Source organism: Rattus norvegicus, chromosome 19 (assembly GCF_021556685.1).
Source record: "Rattus norvegicus strain SHRSP/BbbUtx chromosome 19, alternate assembly SHRSP_T2T, whole genome shotgun sequence".
NCBI lineage: Eukaryota > Metazoa > Chordata > Mammalia > Rodentia > Muridae > Rattus > Rattus norvegicus.
The window spans coordinates 24,323,424-24,344,019 of record NC_141552.1 but is presented as its reverse complement, the minus strand read 5'-3'; the positions used below and the strand labels follow the sequence as shown (position 1 = coordinate 24,344,019).

The window sequence follows — 20,596 nt, the reverse complement described above, 5'->3', positions numbered from 1 at the left end:
AGACACCAATGGGCAAGCACTGTGAGACAAGGTTTTGATATAGCCGGGGCCTCCTGGGAAGACTAGCCGTCCTGAGAGGAGTTGCAGAAGAGGGGATGTCTTTTGCTGACCTGTTTGGTACCCACTGTTTTTTTGCCAAGGGTCCCTTTATTACTTCTTGATGGAACCAGGCCTGCACATATCCAGGAAGCATTGGGGTGGAACCTGGGCTTGGTGCCCACATGCTGGCATCGCTGAGGGTGAAGTCTAGCCTATCACACTTCCAGACACCGAGTGCAGATGCCTGGGTTCCTATATAATGGCGGTTCTTACCGTTCCTAAAATTGTGACTCTTTATTTCAGTTCCTCATGTCGTTGTCGTCCCAACATAAACTTATTGGAGAGCTACTTCATGAGTGTAACTTTGTTACTGTGAGGAACTGTAGTGTAAATGTCTGGTGTGCAGGAGCTCTGATGTAGAACCCACAGATTGAGAGCAGCTGCTGTAGAGGATCAGAGTCCTCTGCCAGCCCTGGTGTTTGCAGAGATCCCGTGGGTTCCTAGTCTCCATGGCTTTCCCAAGGACAGGGTTTATTCTTGGCCGTCTCAGGGCCTGGGACCTCACAGAAACAGCCTCTCCCATGTCCTTCCTGTTGAGAGTGTGGTTGGTCCTCAGCACAGTCCAGTCAAACAAGGCGCGGTATAGACACTTGGCCAGGGGTCTCCTGCAGTTATGGCCTCTGGACAGAGGGGTTTCTTACCTGGGGTGGGGCAACCGTGCCAGGTACAGGCAGTGATGCTTAGAGTCAAGACCTAGTTTTGTCTTATTTTCATAGACAAAGTTGCCCAGGCTGGCGTCGAACTTGCCGTGTAGCCAAGGATAATTAAACAACTGATCCTACTGCCTCTACCCCCCATGGCCTGGCATTGCAGATGAGTGTCACCAGAGCTGGCTTGTCACAGCTGCTATACGGCTCTAAGTCAGGGGCCTCATGTGCAGGAGTTTTATGACTGTGCCATCCCAACCCCGCAACCAGGGTTTTCACCTTTCTCCTGCTGAAGTCTGCTTAATCCTACCCTGGCCCCAGGACACAGCAGCTGTGGGAGACTCAAAGTCTGGGGCTTCAGCACAGCATGGGTACACAGCATGGCATGCAGCCTACACGGCTGTGAAAAAGCCAAGGAAGTGCTTCTCAGCTCACCCCCTGTAGGAGTGTCTAGCCCATCCTTCTCTCCATGGACGCAGACATCTGCTTCCAACTGCCCGACATGTCCCTCTGGTTTTGACTTTCCTGGATGCCATGTCAATGCCACCACACAGAGTGCTGCCTCTACTGGGGACACTCACACAACCTCTCTGGGGGACATCTGAGCCAAGCAGGGATTGGGTGCACTGCAGAGAGGTCAAGTCATGTCGTGAAGTACCTTGTCCCACAAAGGCTCACTGTTCAGGGAGTTGACTGGAAAAGTAAGCTTATGCCCCTGGGCAGGGTCCCCATAGGGAGTGTCCTACACCCTGCCATCAGGTCTATTCCTGGTGCCATGCAAATTCAATTTGCAAGACCCAATGCTCTGGAAATGTCAAGAGCTAACGGAAATGTACCAGGAAGTGCACACCACAGCAAAGGGAGAGGATGGCACAGAGACCTATGCTATGGGTTAAAGGGCACGGAAAGGCCACCTTGAGCACAGGGGTCAGTCACCTCTTTCACAAACAAGGCAAAGGTCAATGCTCTCAGCTCTGGGAGCCTAAAGGGCTCTGTGGCTCCTAAGCCCTGCAGCTGCAGCCAGAAGCAGCACTGAACAGGATGTAAATGCTGAGTATGGTGATGTCAATAAAACTTTATTTACAAAACCAAATTGGTGGTAGTGGTGGTGGTGGTGGTGGTGGTGGTGGTGATGGTGGTGGTGGTGTCGGCGGACTGGTTCATTTCAAAGCATGCTGGAGTGGCATGGCCACTGAGCATCGGGAAACACAGAAAGGAATGCGACCGGACGCAGGGCTCCCAACACCCTAGACGTCGACCTATGGCACTGGAACAGGGTCCCTGAAGGTAAGTCTGGACAGTCAGATAAGGTAAGTACAATTTATTACAAGGAAATGGGACAAGATAAATCTTCTCTTCATCTCGCTATGCTTAAGCATCTTTAAGAGTGCAGGGAATTCATGTCTATCAGTCTGGTTTAGAAAAGTGTTTAGAGACAGCAAGAGTACACTCCATGGTTCCCTTACGAGGGTTCCAGGGATTCTGATATCTGGGTCAAAGTGAAAGTTAAGGAGAAAAAGGCTGTCAGGCAGGGCAAAAAGATTCCAATTTCTGGTCTCTTTGGGCTGTAATTTTTACTGTGTTCAAGGCCATGAATGCAGACAGGGTAATAACGAATACAGAACAAGAAGCTAGAGCTTCATTAAGACAAAACGAAAGTAAAAGTTTTGCCCTCTGCACCACTGCCTGAAGCAGGTTTTTCTAAGTCTTTTCCCGAGGATGGCATGTTGACCATTAGATTCACAAGATGATAATGACGAATTCACCTGCTTTTTCTTTTCCTATAATTAGGCCAGCATCGATTCAAGGTGTGGTCCAACCGACTTATTATAAAGGATGATACTGGTTGGTTGAAAAAGGTAGTAGCTTTCTATGAACCATATATTAAGTTTTTATGTATATTAAAATTAACATTGGAAAGAACAATGGTAGGAGAGGTAGCTGGAGGACAACTGCTGCAAATGCTTTCTTTTGAAAATGCTAATTAAGAGTACAGGAGAGCATTATTACCTATAAAGGAGGCTGGGGATATTAATGCTTATATGAAGGCATGCAAGGGTATCTTTTCTGAAAATGGAAAGATGCATATTTGGCACGTATTGATCCAGATAGAGTTATTAAATTATATGTTTAAATACTCTTGAATATCCTACAGGCACTTTCGCTCAGGATGAGTTGCCTTTAGAATGGGTTTATATTAAATAAAACTTTAACCAAACATTAACAATTAATGAGGAACAAATTTCTTTAATTATTCAGCAAGGCATACAAAGACCTGTTACTCTGTGGGGATATGATTGTGCTGCTATTGTTTTCCCATTAAGCAAAGATAAAGGGGAATATTTAATGCAGATGTCTGAGGTTTTTCAATTAGCCATGATTTCTTACACTGGAAATGTTGAATTTCATCCTCTCCATAGTAAATTGTGGGATTGCTTTAAAAAACAAAAAAAAATTTGATAAATACACTAATTTCTGTTGATCCATTACCATCAGCCCTTACTGTGTTTACAGATGGCTCTAAGACCAAGATGGCTTATTGGACCAAAGATTAATTTTGGGGACAAGAATCTTCTTTTGGGTCAGTACAACAAAATGAATTATTAGCGGTAATTAATGTATTCCAGGATTTTACTCATGATGTAAAAATATTATAGCTGAGTCCGCTTATGTTGTAGGAGTAGTACAGAATATTGCGACTGCTGTTGTTTCTACATCTAAGCCTATATTAAATGTTATTCTCACATATTAAAGGACTATTGTTATTATGAAACTCTAGAATATTCATTACATATACTAGATCACATTCAAAATTTCCAGAATCTTTAACACTTGGCAATCATATGGTAGATCAATTAGTGGCATTTGCTACCCCAGAAGAACACAGTCATAATCATGCCAATACAGGATATTTACATATTAAATATAAGATTCCCTATTCTCAAGCCAAACAAATTATTGCTAATTGCCTATGTGTCAGTCTTCACGTATAAAATGTATTCCATCTCAAATTAATCCCAGAAGGATGCAACTTAATACATCGTGTCAGATCGATATAACCCATATTTCTGAGTTTGGTCGCCTTTCACATATAGATGTAAGCATAGATAATTTTTCAAAATTTGTGTGGGCTACACCATTTCCAGGAGTACGCACTGCTCATGTTATACAGCATCTATTGGAAACTTTTGCTGTTATGGGACTGCCTTCTAAAATTAAAATTGATAATGGAAAACATATATTTCTTATCAATATAAACAATTTTGTCAACGATATCATATTGTACATATTACTGGTACAGAACACAATACACAAGGCCAAGCTTTTGTTGAAAGAATTCACCATACCCTGAAATGACAAATTATAAAATTAAAAAGGGGGAAAAGAGATGGCCTTATGCAACCTGAATGGAGTTTGCAGACCAGTCCCAGGGCTATATTGGCACAAGCATTATACGTTATTAATTTTCTTAATTTACCACAAGGTGAAGTTATATCAAGAGCCAATAGACACTTTGTTGAACTTCCCCCAAGAAGGCATGGAAAAGACAGTATGGATAAAAATTGCCCGGGATGCTGAATGGCAGGAAAGGACATCATTGTATATAGGGGAGAGGGTTTTGTCTCATTACAGGATGGGAGACTATTCTGGTTACCCGGGAGATGGATCCAAGCACAGAATAATAAGAACTGCTCCCTACCCTCAAAGGAATCCAGTTAAACCAGCTACATTTTCTCCTGATGGATGTTCTCAGGAGATGAGGAGGTGTCCTCCATTACTGAGGCCCTGGCTTCTCTTAGTGTCCACAAACAACAATGGATAAGGATCCGTGTAGTGACAACCCTATTACCTATGTGGGGTCAGGTGAAGCGATTAAGCACTGAAAGGAATAATTTTGTCTCCTTCAGGAAAGTCCTTTACGGCTGAGCACTTATTCTTAGCAATGTGTGTTTTACTCATGGTTTCTTCTGCTGCGGCCAATGCCAGTTATCGGGCTTATATTGCTTATCATGATGAAATCCTACTACTTTTCTGTTAGTAAATATATGGATAATGACACAGAACATGATTGGAAGTTAATTCAAGCCTATTTAGAGGGTAATGAAAGTGCTTCAAAAGTAATTAATGCCTTGAAATATGATGTTCGAATGTCTTTTGGTAAACAGCTAGAAGATATGGAATAGCGAAATTATTGGCTGATCAATTGACAGGATTAGATCCCAAGGCTTGGCTTCAAAGGATTTTCCATAGCATGGGAGGAGCTAGTTTTGCCATAATCTTATGTACATTATGTATTATGTTGCTTTATTTTTACATGACTAAACCCCTACAAGGACCTTTAGCTATGTTATGTAAAGTGTTACTTTAAAACAATAGAAAAAAGAAGGAATTGTTAAGACATAGAGATGCAGCTCCCAGGCAGGGTCAAGAAAGGCCTGGTGCCAGATTCAAGTAGGGGCTGGAATGCCGCCCTGGAGAAGAAAATGTTTTTCTCACTTGGCCTTAAATTATGTTCTGCTGTGTCCCGTTTTGTGGAAGTGGTTCTAACGCTCTCTTGGTAATGGTGAGTATATTTTGATTATAATAAGAGAGGTTATTTGTTATATGAATATTTTTAGAAGAAGCTTTCGTTTATTCGTCTTTCTTTGTTTAATCTTCCCTCATTGTTCCTGGTATCCTGGGAATAATGATCTTATGTTATCTTGACACAATGAAAATTGTAGTAATGCATATTCTTAGCTTAATAAGGATTAATAAAGCTTACAACTGCGTGCAGTTTCTTATGCCTTTGCTCTGCACCCCCTATGTCCTGGGGGTATGCGACCATACCCAGGGCCCCAACTCACTACACATTGACAATGGGTCACCCCACAAAACACAGAAGCATCTACCTTAGTCAAAAATGGACATTTTATTGAATGCACACACTAACACTGATTGATCACATCCATAGCTAAGATACTAGGGGCAGATCCGTGGCCCAAAATACATTCTTCTAAACCTATGAAGCGAAAGAAAGAAAGAAAGAAAGAAAGAAAGAAAGAAAGAAAGAAAGAAAGAAAGAAAGAAAGAAAGAAAGAAGGAAGGAAGGAAGAAGAAAAAACACAAAAAACTTAAGCTTCTCATAGGAACTTCGCAGGAAGTGTTGTCTGGCGGTCAGTTCTGATTAGGCCATTTTAGATGAAACAGTGCATAGTTACCCTTAATGTGATGGGCCCTATATAAAGCTTTTTGCAATATTGGAATTTTAACAAACCTCATCCAGAACATACAGCAGAGGCAAGGATGTGATCACCATGTCCTTGCTCTCTATCAGGTTATTTTTATGTGTCCTTGATTGTCAGGCATAGAACAGCAACAATCTGAAATAGCTGGTAGACATGGAACAAAGTGGCTAAAACTATAGTTGTGGGTTACACACCTCAACTGTCAAAGGCTAATGCTGTCCTCAGAGACCTCGGAGGCCCCTCTTGTAAGACTATCTATTGGAAAGTGGAAGCAGGTTTATCTGAGTTCAAAGTGAACCGGGCCAGCCAGGGAGAGGGCAACATGGGATACTTGAGACCCTGTCTAAAACCAGCACAAAAACCAACCCTTCATTCAAAGCATCATCTATTTATTCTTTATTATTTACCACCCTCTCCCTACCAGCCTTTCAGTCTGGAATGGTAGAAAAGGACTGGGAATGTTCCTTCTATTCTAAGGACCTTGATCTCTCTTTCCTTAGGTCCACATTAAGAACACATGCAAATGGATATCACCATCTGAACAACTTAGTATCATCTACTCAGTATATCTAGCCTAATACTGTGCTGTGACAATCTCAAGCTTCCTTGAGTTTCGCTGAACTAGCAAGAAGTATGAAGTACTGAGGCCACACCCCAGTGATCCTTTCAAGGGGTTAGAAGAAAACCATGAGAGATGCTCCACTTCTTTGTCCTTAGATTAAATCACATTGACACAATGTGGGTGGACTATTTAACCAGACATGTTTCTCCCAACCCCACCTTTCTGAGTTCAGACCATGGCAGAATTCATGCCCCACCACCCTAGATATTGAGTTTTGTGATATGTAATTATTATTTAAACGTATGTATTAAATTTTGTCATTTTGTTAATTTTTGTGGTTTTCCCAGTCTTCTTTGATTAACTTTCCTAGTTTTATTAATTTATCCCCTGTGTTCTCTGGTATTTTGTCCTTCCCTTCAAACTAAAGTATTCCTTTTAGGATCCTCTACAGAGCTGTCTTACTGGTTACTCATATTTTGTTAAATTTATTTTTAGTATGCATTCGTCAGCACAGTAGCTGGGCAGCTGCCTGCCCTCCATGGTATCAGATCTACTTTCCAAACAATAACGCTCAACTCTTACAGGCTGTGTAGCATCTTGACTGTTTTTGTTCCACTTGGACAGCCCTCAGGACCAGGCTCTCCTCTCCCTTAACCATGGCTGCTGTCCTCTTCCTCTCTTCTCTCCATCACACATGTTCTTCCTTTATTCTCTGGCAGCTTCTTCTTCCTTCTTCCCTCCTCATGATCCTCTCTAGCAAAGCCCTCAAAGCTCCCCTCCCCCATCTCTCTGCTGTGCAGCTGTTGGCTGTTGGCTTCTTTATAATCACAGTTAACTGGGAACAGGGTCAGTTATTTGGGGTTAACCAGTCCTGAGTTCCACAAATTAGCATTAAAATACAAGCAGAATTAGGCCAATCCACTACAGGGATTTTTGTTTGTTTGTTTGGTTGGTTTGGTTTAATTTTCATTTACCTTTTTACTTGTTATTTTATTTTTGGCTATTTTTTATTAATCGGTTATTTTATTTATTTACATTTCAACTGTTGTCCTGCTTTCCAGACTCCCCTCATCAAACCTTACATCCCGTTTCTGCTCAGCTTTGCCTATGTGACAGTGCTCCTGCACCCACACATATCCATCCCCACCTCACACCTCTAGGATCTGCCTTTGGTGGGGCTACAGGCCTCACCTTGAACCATAGAGCATCCTTGCATACAGTTTGGCTGGCAGTTTGGCCCCTGGGAGCTTGGGGATTAGGGAAAGAAGATCTGTTCAGATATTAAAGCCAATGTTTGCTGCATTCTCTTCTTTTTCTGGTTATAGGTGAAATTATGTTTGTGTGCTTCTCTTTTTTTAAATTATTGAGAGAAGATTAATTTCTTGGTTTTTCTTGGGTATAGTTTAGTTCATTGTCTTGGAGTTTTCGTCCTGTTAGCCTCTGTTGTGCTTTCTTACAGAAAAGAATTGTTTAAATTTGGTTTTGTCATGAAATATCCTGGTTCCTCCTTTTATGGTGATTGAGGATTATGCTGGATATAGGAGCCTGTGTCTGCAGTACATCTGCCCAAGATTTTCTGACTTTTAGAATCTCTGTTGAGAAGTCTGGTGTAATTCAGATACATCTGAATTTATTTGTTACTAGATATTTATACCTTACCCCTTTTAATGTTCTTTCTTGATCTGTGCATTTAGCGTTTTAATTATTATGTGAATGGAGGAATTTTTCTGGTACAATTAGTTTGATGTTCTGTAGGCTTGTTGTACCTTTATTGCCTTTTCTTTCTTTACCTTATGGAAGTTTGCTGCTATGATTTGTTGAAGGTGTTTACTGGATCTATGAACTAGAAATCTTAATTCTCTTCTCTATCTATTATCCTTAGGTTTCAACATTTAATTGTGTCCTGAAATTCATGGATGTTTTGGATTCAGTAAACCATACATGTTTATCTGAGATGGGTGTTTTGTGCTTTGTGGGATGACCTCCTTGACCCCAGGCTGCATGAAGAATCTCAGCTGACAATGGGGACATAAATCATGAGTTTGTGTAACAAGACCCAGGCCTCTTCCAGGTTCTTAGATATTAACTGAGAACCTCAAATACAGTAGTAATGTGATAGTGTGGTGTGAATCTAGTTACTCTTCTCTATTTTGATATAGATGACTCTTTTTGTGTCATGGTCAGCTTATAATGACTAGAAGACCTAAGCTTGAGAATAACCAAAGACTACATTGCTTCTCTAGCAGCTGAGCTTTTAAAAGCCCTGGTGTGACAGCAACTTTTGGTGGACATTCTGGATTATTCCTTCTGTACTTTAACTCTCTGTGTCACTTCCACCATGAGTAAGTTAGTTCAATTCCATAAATTGAAAATCCATCACCTGGAAGAAATACTCTTTTTTTTAAAGATTTATTTATTTATTTATCATATACAAGTACACCGTGACTGTCTTCAGACACACCAGAAGAGGGCATCAGATCTCATTACAGATGGTTGTGAGCCACCATGTGGTTGCTGGGATTTGAACTTAGGACCTCTGGAAGAGCTGTCAGTGCTCTTAACCACTAAGCCATCTCTTTAGCCCAAGAAATACTTTCTGAATATGATCTGAGATTGGCCATGGAAAAAGGGTAGCTTGAACTGTCCCACCTAGGTTCTGGGCCTGCACAGGCCTGCTCTCCAAAAGAAACCTGTGTTCACAGCTGTTGGCTGGCTAAGAAAGATTTCACGAGACGTGATACACAGCCCTCGGACTTCTGCTCCAGTCATCTGCACAATTTTTCCCGGACGATATCCTCATACCTCCAGCAGGCGGGTGATGAAGCTGTCCACTCTCAGCTCCCCTTCAGCCATCTTGTGGGCACCAGACTCTCCTCCCTGCAGCAGGAACAAAGGCTTCTCCATGGTGGCTGCAGCAGCAGTGGTGGTTTGGCATTCTCACCTAGGAGGCCCTATGCCTTTCTACCCCAGTTCCAACTCACCTCAGGCCCGGGCCTTCCCCCCATCCACTTCCCACGGAGCAGGGAGAGCAGCACCCACTAGAAATAAAAGGGAAGCCCTTGGTCCTGCCAAGAGTGAACCCCCAGTGAAGGGGCTTGTTGGGGGGGGAGGGTGGTAATGGTGGGAGGATGAGGAGGGGACACCAATAGAGAAGGGGAGGGGGAGGGGTTAGGGGGATGTTTGCCTGGAAACCCAGAAAGGTAATAACAATTGAAATGTAAATAAGATATACCCAATTTAATAAAGATGGAGAAAAAAATAGAAAGAAAAGGCACACATTTAAAACAGAAGAATATGGACCCTAATTTTAAACCACAGCTCTGTCAATTAACTATACCTTAAGGAAGCTCAGAAAAGCAGGCCAAACAATTAATATTTTCTCGGTTTAAGTAAATAATAATGTCCGTTTCTTGCTATTGTGGAGGGAATTAAATAGATAATATGTAATCATGGAAGTTTTGAAGTACCATCCATTTTTCTTTTCATTAAATCAATCTTACTCATTTCATTGATGAAATATGTATGTTTTCCATTTCACAGTTATATGTATAATAAAACCAGTATAAAAACCTTCAGAATATTCAGTTATTATAGATATTTGTCATTTCTTACAGAGGGCAACTATGATTGACTACACCCAATTCTATAAAAAACAAAACTCAGGAAACCTGGCCCTTGGCAGCAATGAATCAAGAAATATCTCGGATGGTGGGGCATGAATTCTGCCAAGCAATGACCTCAGATAGGTGGGGTTGTGAGGAAGATGTGTGGTGGAATAGCACACTAGATTCACGTTGTATCATCTTGATTTAATCGAAGGACAAAGAAGTGCAGTATCTCTGATGGCTTTCTTCTAACCCCTTGAAAGGTTCACTGGGGATTGACCATAGAACTTCATTCTTCTTGCTGGGGCAGCAACACTCAGGGAAGCTTGAGATTGCCATAGGCACAGTATTAGGCTAGAAATGCTGAGTAGGTAATATTAAGTTATTCAGATGGTGATACCCATTTCATTTGTTCTTAACGTGGACCTAAGGAAAGACAGATCGAGGTCCTTAGAATACAAAGATCATTTCCAGTTCTTTTCTACCTTTCCTGAATGAAAGACTGGTTGGCAGAGAATGGTAAAAATTCAAGAATTGGTAGATGATGCTTTGAATGAAGGGTGTGTTTCAGTGCTGGTTTTAGACAGGATCTCAATTACCCCATCTTGTTCTCTACGTTGCTCGTCAGGTTCACTTTGAGCTCAAATAAAGCTGCTTCTACTTTCCAACAGGTAGTCTTACAAAGGGGCCTCCAAGGACTGTGAGGACAGCATTAGCCAATGAGAATTGAGGTGTGTAACCCACAACTATAGCTTTATCTGAAAGACCCTCAGACAGAGGAGACTCTCGCTCCAGTCCTGAGGACAATCACCACCCCATGAACACACAGGACTCAGTCTTGATGTAAAAACAAGAGGTTTACTTTGGGATACCAATGCACTGGGGCTCGACACGGTCCTCACGCAGGAGGGATGTGAGGAACCTCAAACAACAGAAATATACAGCTTAAAATGTCAGTTAAGATTACACAGTTTCCTTAGCTCAGCTATTTCGTGCCAAGGATAACTAGGCAGATGTTTCTCGTCCTGGAATTCCTGGGATAAGGCCGTAACCACATCAATGCAGCTATTTCAGTATGAAGGACGTCTGACTTGATATATGTTTTCTTATCCTGGGGTTCCCAGGACAAGGACCAAGGATATCTGTCTTGGCAGGTGTTTCTCTTCTGGAGTTCCCAGGACAAGGCTATAGCTATGTCAGCCTATAGCACAGCTGCATTCAGTACCAAGGATATCTCACTTCTATAGTGGTCAGTCAGCTTCCCAGAGATGTTTCCTGTCTTCTAATTGCCCTGCAGTAAATATGTTCTGTACCCTCTGTTCTTATGGTCCGGCAGCTTCCTAGAGAGTGGGTGGGAATGTGCTTTCTGTACTTTCTGGTCTATTGTCTAATGTGTAGGTGCTAAGCGAGGGCCAGCTTAAAAGATTCTCATTCGTAAGAAATGGCTGTACTGATATCAAACGGGGATCTTTCATATCCACTTTCTTCCAAGTCTACCAGTCATCTCAGATTGTTGCTGTAATATGCCTGACAATCAAGGACATAGAAAAATAACTTGATACACAGCAAGGACATTGTGATCATATCCTGTGTTGTTATGTATGTTCTAGATGAGGTTGGTTAAAATGACAATATTGCACAAAGCTTTATATAGGACCCATCAAATTAAGGTTCACTATGCACTGTCATAGCTAAAATGGCCTGGTCAGAAGTGACCACTGGATCATTCTTCTGTAACTTCACATGAAAGGCTTGTGCTTTTTGTGTTTTTTTATTTTTCTGTTTTTTCTTATTTATTTATTTATTTATTTATTTATTTATTTATTGTTTTATATGTTGTCAGGAAGATAGTTCAAGTCATGGATCTGCCCCCAAAATCTGAGCTTTGCTACCAATACTGTAAACAGTATTAGTGTATGCATTCAATAAAATAACTTGTTTTTTTTTTAGTAGGATAGATGCGTTTGTGTTTTGTGGGGTGATCCATGAAACAGGAGTGAAGATGCTTGTTTCTTACTCTGTCCACTGAGTTATGTCTCTAGGCTTGTCCAACTCCTTTGGCTGTACCCCCCCCCCACACACACACATTGCTGACTATTTTATTTTTCAGATGAAATCAGACGTTATAGCTTAGAGAGGCCTGTAAGCAATACTGCTTTTGTAACTTAGGTGCAGAGAGGAGAGCCCCACACTCAGCCTGAGGGTGCATTCACTGGTGGATCCAATATTTCAGTTTCCTCTGCTAACAGATCACCACATTGTTGCCAGGACCATAATGAATGCAATTCTTTCTCCTAAGGAATCCGGTGGCAACTGTTAAATGTTAAGCACAAAGCTTCAGGTTGTACCTATAATACACACCCACATCGCAACCTACCCTACAGGCTATTTCTGGGTGTGATTTCATGCACCTGCACATGATGAGACAGGAGACCTCTTTGGCTACTTATAGTAACTGGTGTGATTTCTCAGTAATCTTTAATGGGTAATATTGCTGACTGAGGAGAATTTGAGGTAGGATGAAACATTTCTGTGCAGGGATTGGGGAGGAAGCACTCATTTAGATATATAGCAATGACTTAGGTTTTTCCAATCAAGCCTAGAGCCAAATTTGGCTTTGGAAGCATGTGGTGCTCAGTGGCTATGCCACAGGGAAGTCCCCTGAAAAGGGCACATAAGCTTTTGCTCAGTACAGGGAGAACATTAGCAGGGAGGCAAAGTCTGTTCTCCGTGACATCAGCCGTCCCTTCGTGGACATTCTATTGTCTCCTAGAGAGACCTTGGAATCCCTGTGATGTCACCAGTATCGTTGTGACAACCAATTCCCTACTTTTTCTTTTAGTGTCCAAAGGATATATCCACAGACATGTTTGCCCGTCTTTGTAGGCGCTTTGGGAGAGTTGATGTTGATAGAGAAGAGTCTAGAGTGAAGCAAACGAAACCTAAAGGTAATGATGGACACAGGACATGGGGAATGTGGAGTAAGTTCTGGGCAGTGTATGTTGAGCTTCCTCTCAGGGGTGAGTGTGGGGGCCTTCAGCTGGCCTTTATAGCAATGGGCCACAACCACTGGAACATCTCCACAGATATTGAATTCCATGATTATCACAATTCCTGAAAGTCAAGGTTTTCACATTATTAGTTTCTCCATAACCACATGGAGGATATGGCAATGCCTATGCTATTATTGGGTGAACTTCTAGTCTTTACTTTTACAGTGCATTCGGTATGTTAAATTGATATAATAACACCATAAGTAGTCATGGAGGGTATAACTTTTCGGAATTAAACAGGGCATCAGTGTACTTCACTTTCATTGCTTCTTTAAATTCAGTGACTATCTGACAGTAGTAAGAGGGAGAGAATTGTGCTCCTGGCCATGACCTTATATTCTTAGAACTCCTGTGACTACCTCTGGCTGACGGGGCCAATCTTACCTTCATATATTAGAGGTTCTGTGTGGCAGATATTTTTCTACAGTAGCCAAACTATATGGAGCAGGTAGAGAAAGAGCCTGTAACCTATTGGCACTTCTGGGGCATTTGTCATTTCAGTAGGGGGAATTAATAAATCTGTTGACCATGTCCTCCCCCTACATGACTTTTTAATGCAAAGTTATTGGACTAGAGTAACAGTGTAGGATATCTGAGTATCCGTGATCAATCAATTCATTGTGGATGCTGAATTGATGATCTGACTTCTGAAACCAGAGGGGTGAGGGTCCTGAAACCAGGTTGTAGCCTGCGTACCTGATAATAATCCTGGAGAAGGCATCTCTCTGGTACTTGTAAGCCTGTGTGGGCGGGCATAGGGAACACCTGGCTGCTTACATCTCTTGGTCTCTATATAGTAGTGGGGGAACTGTGATCCACTTAGGATGCCTCTTACACATAGATCAAACTCCTTGCAGTGACACTGGCTTCCAAGCATGTTCTCCTGTTTGGACCTCACTGTGGTCTGTGTATGCTCTATGCATTCACCCCATGCGGGTTCACTTGTGTTCTTCTACCTACAGCGGCCTGCAGACAGACGTCATCCCCTGAAAATGTCCTAAACAAGGTGCAGGCCAACGAGGAAGAGGAGAGGCTGAATAGAGAACTGGAGCTAACTACCAAGGAGAGAAATGAGCTGACAGATCGCCTCCTTTATGTGACAGGTGGATCCATGAGCAAGAGGTATGCATTGCTCCAAACAAACGACCTTGTTCTAAACCTCATCTCCCATAGATAGGAGATTCAGAACCTGACCCTTACTGAGGAGTGAGATTGAAAATGGACTCTCTGATTCTGCCTGTTGAAAATCTGAACTTGCAATCTGAGTGAAGATTTCAGGGATAAAGTCACTGGAGCATGAGTTCCCAGTGTACAATTGGAAAGCCCTTGACAGGTGGTAGTTTTGCAAGGTTCTGGGTGCTGTGAGTTTGTGGAGAGTGTTTGTGCTTGCTAGGAAGGTGACTGAACGCTATCATCTCCTGGCAGCAGCCTTAGGTGACAGGTCCCACAGTGTTCATATCAATGCTTAAGTAGAAGGCCTGAGGCTCCGGCCTGCTCCTTCTTGTCTCTGTGCCTTACACTCTGAGACAGTAATGGTGCATGCATTTCTACTGATTCTCATTGTGCTCTTTCCATATTTGTCTCTCTCATTCTCTGAGTCTGTTTACTTTTCTTTTCTTTTTCTTTTTCTTTTTTTTTTGGTTCTTTTTTTCAGAGCTGGAGACCTTACTTTTCTTTTCTTGTGGGTGTGCCCCAGCTTGTGTGTCTGTGTGTGCACAGCTCTGCATGCATGTGCACAACCTTTATATGTTTCTCTATCCCTCCACCTTTGGAATTTAGGGGTCTGTTTTTTGACCTCAGGATTTACCTTTATAATAGTTTCATGGAGGTGTAAGTGCTTTATTTTGGAAGCCCCACTTTCAACAGCACAGTTCTTTGCCTGTGTAGTCACATTTGTCTATACATTTGTATGCCTTGGGCAGATTATAAGTTTGTGGCAATATCTGGTCTCATCTCCAGAATTATGTGTACTGTCTGCCTCTAGAATATTAGTTATTCGGCTTGTAGCATTCCACTTGTCAAAACAGGAAAAATGAAATCAGAGGTTTCTGGATGTGTGTGTGTGTGTGTGTGTGTGTGTGTGTGTGTGTGTGTGTGGTTGGGTAAGCTCTGTGGCCTAGGCTCTTGACAGCATAACAGGTTTGAATGCAGATCCAGCCCTCCTGATTGAAAAAAGTGAGCCAGGGAACCCTTTATCTGGGTGCTTAGCTTCTGTTGTCCTGGGCACACAATTCCAAGTTTCTGAAGCTGAAGAAGATCCAAATATGTAGAATTCAGAAAGTGTCCTTCCAGGGCTGGGGTAATACAAGACATAGCCTGAGTTCATATAATCCTAAACCTTGATGTTCATTGGGTTCTATCTTCCTGGGGCCAGCCCCTACTTCAGGCCAAATCCATTTTATGAAAACTTGAAGATAAAGGAGAAAGAGGTCATGTCATTACTGCACAACTTAGACACAAAGAACATTGAACATCGTGAGAAATTTCAGGAGCTCAAGAAGGAGATTAACTTCTATCGGTAAGTACTGGTCAAAAGGGCCCATCACTTGTGGAATATCCATTGCTGCCTCTCTTTGTTCTGGACTGGAGAGCCTGCAGCTCTGGGTCCATGTCTTCTGCTGTTTAAATATCACTGTGCCGTGGGTCTTTTGGACTCAGTTTCAGTTCCATAAGAGACTGTGACTTCTCACCACAGTGTCTATGCATCTTTAGAAGGCTCTGGATAGAACTATACTGATTCAGGCATCAGAGTGTTATTAGGCCGACCTGGGCCTCTGGGGTCATACCAGGTTTAACAAAGCTCAATGTGGGGACCACATGGTTAGCATGACCTCCCTTGGTTCTACTGTCCTCTTGTGGTTGTTTACTGCCTACTAATTGATGTTGCCCAGATGCATTGGGCTTTCATGGATAGTTGTAGATTCCTTGTTCTTTTGGAGAGACATGGACTGTTAGGTGCTTGGGTCACAGAAACAATTTATTCTTCCCTGGATTGGCCGTTTGCTGTTTGTGGAGCAGCCTTACATGTATGGAGATGTATTCTATGAAGTCTTTATGGGTATCTGGGTCCTGGTGGAGTTTGTGGGATTTGGCAGTTGGAATGGGAGGAAGAGGCTTCAGGATCTTACTATGCAGAGTGTGTTTCCAGCAACCTGCACAGCCGGCTCCTGATGGACCAGGCATGTATGAAGAAGAAGTTGGTCACATTGAAGCAGGAGAGCAAGGAGTTAGAGCGATATTTGTTTGAGTTGAACCCGAATGCTGAAGACGAACAGGAGAAGACCAGCAACCTCCAGACCCAGCAAAATGTGGTAGGAACAAGCAGCTGAGTCAGATTAACAATGTCTGATACCATTTGCCTATTGGATACATCTTTGCTTCCCCTATCATCTTTCTAATCTCCCCACACCCAATCAGTCACCCACCCCATGTGATAGAGTTATTCATTGCTCTGTCTATGCACAAGTATTCTGGGATGTTAACCACTTTTCAGAAACTGAATTATGGGCAAGTACACTTCTCTGCCCTTTTTGAAACTGCAGTCCAGAAATGGTGACAGAGGAATAACATATCACATGACTGCATCTCCCTGTCATAGATTGGATGCTATGAAGAGTTTTGAACGAGTTCTTGGTCGTGTGACAAAGGTCATACAGGGGTCATGTGATGGTTGGAAGCACCTTGTAGGGATAAGAACCAAGTGCAAATGGCAAATGAGTCCTGGTCTTTGGCTTTGATCTCAGTATCATGTGGCCTTCTACTTTCTTCCTGCAACCCAGTTAGGTCTCTTCTCCTTTCCCCGTTCTTGGTTTTCACTGGTAGAAGTTTGAGGAGCAGCTTGTTCTCCCACAGTACTGTGAGGGTTGTTGGTGACTTTCCCCAGGCTGCAGAGATATCAGCAATGATTTCAGTGAAAAGATCAGTGCTGTCAGTCCAATGCAGCTGAAGGGACAGAAGGCAGCAACTTGACACCTGGTATGCGTGTCCCCACTAAATCAGTGTCTTAATAGCTGCCTTCTCCTCCCAGGTCTCAGGAACTGCAGGAGACATGGAATAGGACAGATCCCAAGAAGACAGCCCCCTGAAGAGTGAGTTTCTCTGTCAGGAGTTCCCTGCTGACGACAATCCTCAACAGTCAAAGACTTTTTTGGGGAGAATATTCTTCTTCTCAGTTAATTTCCTCATTGTATAGAGACCCTAAATTTATGTATCCGTATGCCAGCCTGTCTCATTGAGGTCTTTCTCCTCTCTCATACCGACAACACCATTTGAGAGACATCTGAGGGGACTGCCTTGACATCTCCCTAGAGGAGAAACAGCACTACAACTGTGTTTCTAAATGTTCATTAAGAAAATGCTGTTAAGAAATATTTTTGGTTATGATTTTCATTGAAGTTTTCTTTTTGTTATTTCATACTTATATATTCTTGTTACTGTTTTTCATTTTTTATACCATTTTAGTTGTTCATTTTATGCCTGTTTTTTGTAAATTGTATTCCTTATGAATAAAAATTGATTTGTAACTCTTGACTCTTAAGACCATCTTATTCAAGGGTCCTTTCCCCTCCTGTAGACTTAGAATTGACAGCTGGATATGGATCTTTGCATGGTCCAGGCAGCATGAGTAAATAGGGAATTTAAAGCCACCAAGCTGTACACAGGGTGATAGTGTCTTTTGTGTGGATAATGTGACTTTTTTTATGGACACACACTTTATGATGTAATCACTGACATACTGTATCCATGCTGTCATGTGTTCTGCTCATCCTAATCTATATCAGTCTACAACACCCATTCCTTATTGACTGTTTGCCCAGATATTGAGTAACACACACTCATGCCTGTAGAGCTGCAGAAAAAATGACAACTTTCACAAAGGAATATAGAATAATCCTAATCGAGAACCATGTGCCTCGGTTTTTCTTACAATACAGCATTAGTATTAAACCACAAAGATAATGACCATCAACGTCATTTTGGGAAATAGGTTTTTATAGGTGCTGTTTCATTTGATCATTCATATGCTGTGTTTTTTATTGTTGCTGATTATATTTATTTTTATCATGTAACTCAATGGATCTTTTTTTTTCAAATGTATGTCTGGGCCAATCCTGAGTGCATTTCCCTCATGATCCAAAAGAGGGAATAGCATTCCCCATTGTAGATGATTGTTAGGGTCCATGTGGTTCTTCTGAGAGAGCAGCAGATGCTCTAACCTGTGAGCCATCACCACAGCTCCTGTAGGTAGCTTTTGTCCTTCCAGGGCATGTGCTATACTAGATGGACGCCATCATCTCCCATTAAGGAGAGAGATCTCAGGAGATTTGTATGTACAGGTGGTTGAGGGGTGCCTGCTCAATGTGGTAGCCTGCTAGGCATCCACACCGGGCTCTGGTGCCTCCACTGCTCATTGTGCATTCAGCATCATCCTCCAGCATCACTCAGTTTCAATTCCAAACAGAGCTTTCACTTACTATCGATGATCATATAGATTATGCACATCTGATAAAATACAGAAGAGACTAGCCTCCTTCTACAGGCCAACTTGGCATAATGAATTCTTTTGATAGAAAGCAAGATAATTATCTTAATCTATGCAGTTTAGGGAGGTCCTCAAGAGCATCCATAGTGAATGCAGACTGCAGCTGTGACCACATGTTTCTTTTGCAGAGCAGGTCTGTGCAAGCCCAGAACTTAGGTGGGATAGTTCATGTTTCACCTTTTACATGGAAATCTGTGATCGTATTGAGAAAGTATATTTTCCACGTGACTCATTTACAATTTATGGAATTAAACTGACTTACTGAGAGTGGAGGTGACTCAGAGAGATAAAGTGCAGAAGACTTATCCAGTATGTCTGCAAACAGATGCTGTCTCATTAGTGCTTTTCAATGCTCAGCAGCTAGAGAAGCAAGGGAGAGGCATTGGTGACTCTCAAGCTTAAGTCCTCTAGTCATTATAAGCTGAGCATGACACAAAAAGTCATAGGTATCACACTAGAATCTAGTAACTAGATTTAACCAACCTATCACATTAATGCTATGTTTGGTGGTATTTTTTGCTCTCTTAGGACCTGGAAGAGGCTTGGGGTTTTCTAATCCTACTCATAATTTATTAATCTTCCCAACACTATGTGCTTTGTTCTGTTAATGCTAACAGCGCCATCCAATACCTAGGATATTTTCTACTGACATGTGTGACGTGAGACAAAACAGTCCCTGTCATCCCTCACCTGAATAAACTTCCTTAGAGTTCAGTGTAGTTGGAGGGTCCTTCTTTCCTCTCCAAGATCGAGAAACATTTCCAGTCTTCAGACAAGTGTGTCAGCCATTGTCCAGTGACTGTCGTGAGATGTCCACATTGTCAGCTGAGTGAGGGCAGGGCAGGGGATTGGGGCAGGGCAGGGCAGGGCATTGGGGCAGGGCAGGGGTTTGGGGCAGGGCACAGCAGGGCAGGGCAGGGCAGGGCAGGGCAGGGGATTGGGGCAGAGTCCATGAGATGTCAGTAGGCAACAGGCCAGCTGGGGCTAGTGTGGGTTCAGGGCTTCTAGTGTGGGTGTGAGAGGAGGAAATTAGGAATGGTCAGATTCTGATGCAGCACATAGGCCGGAAGCAGCTTAGATCATCTCAGTGCCATATAGGGACATTGTAGACACTGATGGGCAGTGTGGGGATGGTAGGGCCCCATATAGTGCTCTCTGCAGGTGTCAGGTGAGCATATAGTGGCTCTGTCAGACTTATGACAATCAGGCAGGCACTGGGTGCAAGTGAGAATCATGGGACAAGCCCTGTGTGCAGCCTGGTTTGGGGACATTCCCAGGTGCCCCATGGACTGCAAATTAAAGGCAAAGGACACAGGGAAGCCAGCAATTCCCATGCACAGGACATAAATACCTGTAGAACTTTCTAGAATTTCCATAGACTATCTGTTACTAGTCCTCATTATAGAAGGCACCAACATTCTGCCCTCTACTTCAACTTGGTGAGACAGCTATTCTAACTCCAGCAGGAAGGCCTCAGGGAAGACAGTAAGAACTCGCAGGTGACCCCTTTTATATTGAAACAGGGTCTTCCTATGGAGCCCAGAGTGGCTGTAGGATACTAATGCTCCTGCCTCACAGTGACTAGAATTCCAATCCACCCTCAAGAGCAGTTGATTCATCACTAGATCAGACTAAGGACATGTGAGGCCCCAGGGTGCTAGGATTACCAGGGTCCTAGTAAGTTTCTCCAGCCTAAATTACAACCTGAGTCAGTGCTGCTATTTGGGACACCCGCCTGATGCCCAGTGACATCACACCTTGGAACTCTTTGTCAAAAATAAGCTGTTATGGGAATGAAGTAGCCACACAATAAACACTGGTCTGGACACTCCTAGGTCAAGAATCCCCTGTTGGAAATGC

At 42.6% G+C, this 20,596-nt stretch overlaps 3 protein-coding genes across 12 annotated transcripts in view; 1 reads left to right on the top strand and 2 right to left on the bottom strand.

Annotated features, from left to right (window-relative positions):
• LOC147999196 (disks large homolog 5-like) overlaps nucleotides 1-20,596 on the bottom strand; it is a 133,021-nt gene that overhangs the window by 94,156 nt on the left and 18,269 nt on the right. The window lies entirely within an intron of this gene.
• LOC147999200 (disks large homolog 5-like) overlaps nucleotides 1-20,596 on the bottom strand; it is a 202,808-nt gene that overhangs the window by 174,763 nt on the left and 7,449 nt on the right. The window lies entirely within an intron of this gene.
• Nucleotides 1,837-17,723, top strand: LOC147999201 (disks large homolog 5-like). 10 transcript variants are annotated; one of them, XM_087596358.1, is made up of 10 exons: nucleotides 1,837-2,033; nucleotides 2,538-2,605; nucleotides 3,261-3,327; nucleotides 10,151-10,282; nucleotides 10,813-10,872; nucleotides 12,984-13,089; nucleotides 14,157-14,316; nucleotides 15,569-15,712; nucleotides 16,343-16,505; nucleotides 17,222-17,722. In XM_087596358.1, the coding sequence occupies exons 5-10, from the start codon at nucleotides 10,861-10,863 to the stop codon at nucleotides 17,249-17,251; spliced, it is 615 nt and encodes a 204-aa protein (XP_087452484.1). In that variant the 5' UTR covers nucleotides 1,837-2,033; nucleotides 2,538-2,605; nucleotides 3,261-3,327; nucleotides 10,151-10,282; nucleotides 10,813-10,860; the 3' UTR covers nucleotides 17,252-17,722. The 10 variants fall into 10 exon arrangements, with proteins under 10 accessions (XP_087452484.1, XP_087452487.1, XP_087452491.1 ...); XM_087596359.1 differs by lacking the exon at nucleotides 2,538-2,605 and having other exon boundaries at nucleotides 1,941-2,033; XM_087596362.1 differs by lacking the exons at nucleotides 10,151-10,282; nucleotides 10,813-10,872 and having other exon boundaries at nucleotides 1,864-2,033.